This window comes from Antrostomus carolinensis, unplaced genomic scaffold, assembly GCF_000700745.2.
Source record: "Antrostomus carolinensis isolate BGI_N321 unplaced genomic scaffold, ASM70074v2 scaffold30909, whole genome shotgun sequence".
Classification (NCBI taxonomy): Eukaryota; Metazoa; Chordata; class Aves; order Caprimulgiformes; family Caprimulgidae; genus Antrostomus; species Antrostomus carolinensis.
In genome coordinates this window covers 5996-8368 of record NW_010336956.1, presented here as the reverse complement: position 1 = coordinate 8368, position 2373 = coordinate 5996, and the positions used below count along the sequence as shown (strand labels likewise).

General features: G+C 56.7%; 1 protein-coding gene across 1 annotated transcript in view; it reads left to right on the top strand.

The window, feature by feature from the left end:
* Window positions 1–2373, top strand: part of CLCN7 (Cl-/H+ antiporter 7) — a gene marked incomplete at its 5' end in the record, with an annotated part of 18182 nt that overhangs the window by 10660 nt on the left and 5149 nt on the right. The window contains 4 exon segments of the mRNA XM_029086756.1: window positions 283–347; window positions 809–925; window positions 1266–1320; window positions 1862–1922. Coding sequence (XP_028942589.1) covers window positions 283–347; window positions 809–925; window positions 1266–1320; window positions 1862–1922 — 298 coding nt within the window.

Sequence of the window (2373 nt, the reverse complement as noted above, 5' to 3'; positions counted from 1 at the left end):
CCAAGCTGTCCTGCCACACCGTACAGGTCTTGGGAGGAGAGGAGGGAGGTCATCTGGCTTGGATCCCAAATGTTTTCTCCCTGGGATAGAGGAGGGCAGTGGAGGGGCTTCACTGTGATCAGTACATCACTGGGCTTGCTGGCCCCTTTGCTGGAGCCTGTGAGGTCTGGGGCAGTGTGGGGCACATGGGCTAGGATGAATTTGGGTGCCTCAGCTGGTGCTGTGAGCCGAGGGTCTGTGGCACGTGTCCCTTGTGAAGGTGTTTATGTCTTCCATTTGCAGGGGGTGTCCTCTTCAGCTTGGAGGAAGGGGCTTCCTTCTGGAACCAGTTTCTGACGTGGAGAATTGTAAGTGCTGGAAAGCAGGAGCAGTAAATGGAGGGCTGCCAGCTCCAGTGTGAGGCATTGCCTTTCCCAGTGCCCCACAGCCCCAGGGCCCCCAGAGCCTCCTGCTGTCCCTGCCCCAGCCAGGCAGCCATGTGTAACCCCTGCCAGGGACCAGCATCCCAGCTCCCCTTCTGTGCTCTGGTCCTTGGGGGCTGAATTTGGACCTGGCTGAGCTCCATCTTGCTGACAACTCCTTCCAAAGAGAGCTGCCTTGGCCTGTGCCCCAGTGCAATGGGAGAGGCAAAAGCAGCGAGCCCCTGGTCAGTGTGAGCTGCCCAGAGTGTTCCCACAGGGAATGTCACCTCTTATCCCACCACACCAAGCCCTATCCAGGGGCCTCAGTAGGGTAGTGCAGGGGGCACGTGGTGAGGGAGCGGGGCTGGAGGTGTCTGGCAGTGACTCTGGGCTGCATCTCCTTCCAGTTCTTTGCCTCCATGATCTCTACGTTCACTCTGAACTCAGTCCTGAGTGTTTACCATGGCAATGCCTGGGACCTCTCCAGCCCTGGTCTCATCAACTTCGGCAGGTTTGATAACGAGGTATGGCACAGGTATTCCCCATGTGGGGCTCTGTTGGGGGGATCAGAAGCAGCCCATGGCAGCTTGGGGCTACCAGTCTGTCTTAACACATCACTGGAGGCTGAGGCAGGCTCTGCCCAAGCAGGCTCTGGGGTCTGGCCAGATCCCAGCTCCACCAACCCCAGTAGAAGGTGTTTCTGCAGCTGCTGCTGGGTCTGGGGGCTGTGGAGTGTCCAGGGGAGGCTTTGGGGCAGCTCTGGGAGCAGGTCACCAGCACAAGCTGGTGCTCTCCCAGCAGACAGTGCCCAGCTGTGGGGTTGCAGATGGGCAAGGGGACCTGAAATCTCTTTCTTTCTTGCAGAAAATGGGATACACAATCCAGGAAATTCCTATCTTCATCTTTATGGGAGTGGTTGGTAAGACAGTGCTGCTCTTTCAATTTGATTAGTCTGAATAATTTCCTCTCTTCTCTCTCTGGGTCTAAAAAGCTTTGGGATCCAGTTTCCTGGGGAGGGTGGGAAATCCATTAAACTGGAGCAGAGGCTGCTTGTGGGGTTTATATGGGGGCGAGAGCTGGGTCCTGGCCCCTCACCCTTGTAGCAAAAGGTGAGACCCTTTAATCCATGTACTGCAAAGTCACTGAGTGGGGTCAGTCATGGGAAGCTTCTTGCTTTCAAACGAGCTGCCCTTGTCCCCATGGAGTTGGCCTGTCCCTCGCCTGCCCAGTGCCAGGGCTGTGACACTGGCCCCTGGCCACCCTGCTGCTGGTGCTGGGCTCCTCTTGGTGTCAGGTCCCAGCTGTCTCTGCAGGGACTGTGCCCACGTGTCCCAGGGCTGCTGGTGACACTGGGTGGGTTGTTGATGTCTCCCTGAGCTTCATGGGTTCCTTGTGTCCTTGGGCAGCCGTAGAAGAGCCTGGGACCTGTGTGCTGAGCTTTTCCTCTTTTGCATTTGCAGGTGGGATCCTCGGGGCCCTGTTCAATGCCCTCAATTACTGGTTAACGATGTTCCGGATCAGGTAAGAGCTGGTGGGTAACTAAGGTGACTGACATGGGTTGGCTGGTGCCTTCTGCACTCCCTCAAAGCGATGTTCCCAGCTGGAGCAAGGCTGTGATCTTGCTTGTGAGCAACAGCAGCCCCTGGGAGGTGGGAGCCAAAGCTGCTGTGTGCCTCTTGCTGCCTGTGGTCGAGGCCGTGACCTGCAGCATCCCTCCATTGACCCTGATAAGTATTGTCCTTCAGTGACTTTAGGACTCTAAGAAGTGCAAACACTGTGCAGACCTGACCCTTACGTGCTTCTGAGAAGTAACAAGAGAACAGAGAGAGCTGCTAAAGCCATCAGAGCCCAGTCTGGCACAGCCAGTACTTGTCACCAGCTTCTCAAACTGCAGGACCGACCTCATGGTCTCAGGGAGTGATGACCTGTGGCAGCGGAGTGGTGAGGGGCCTGCAGAAGCTTCTAGGGCATT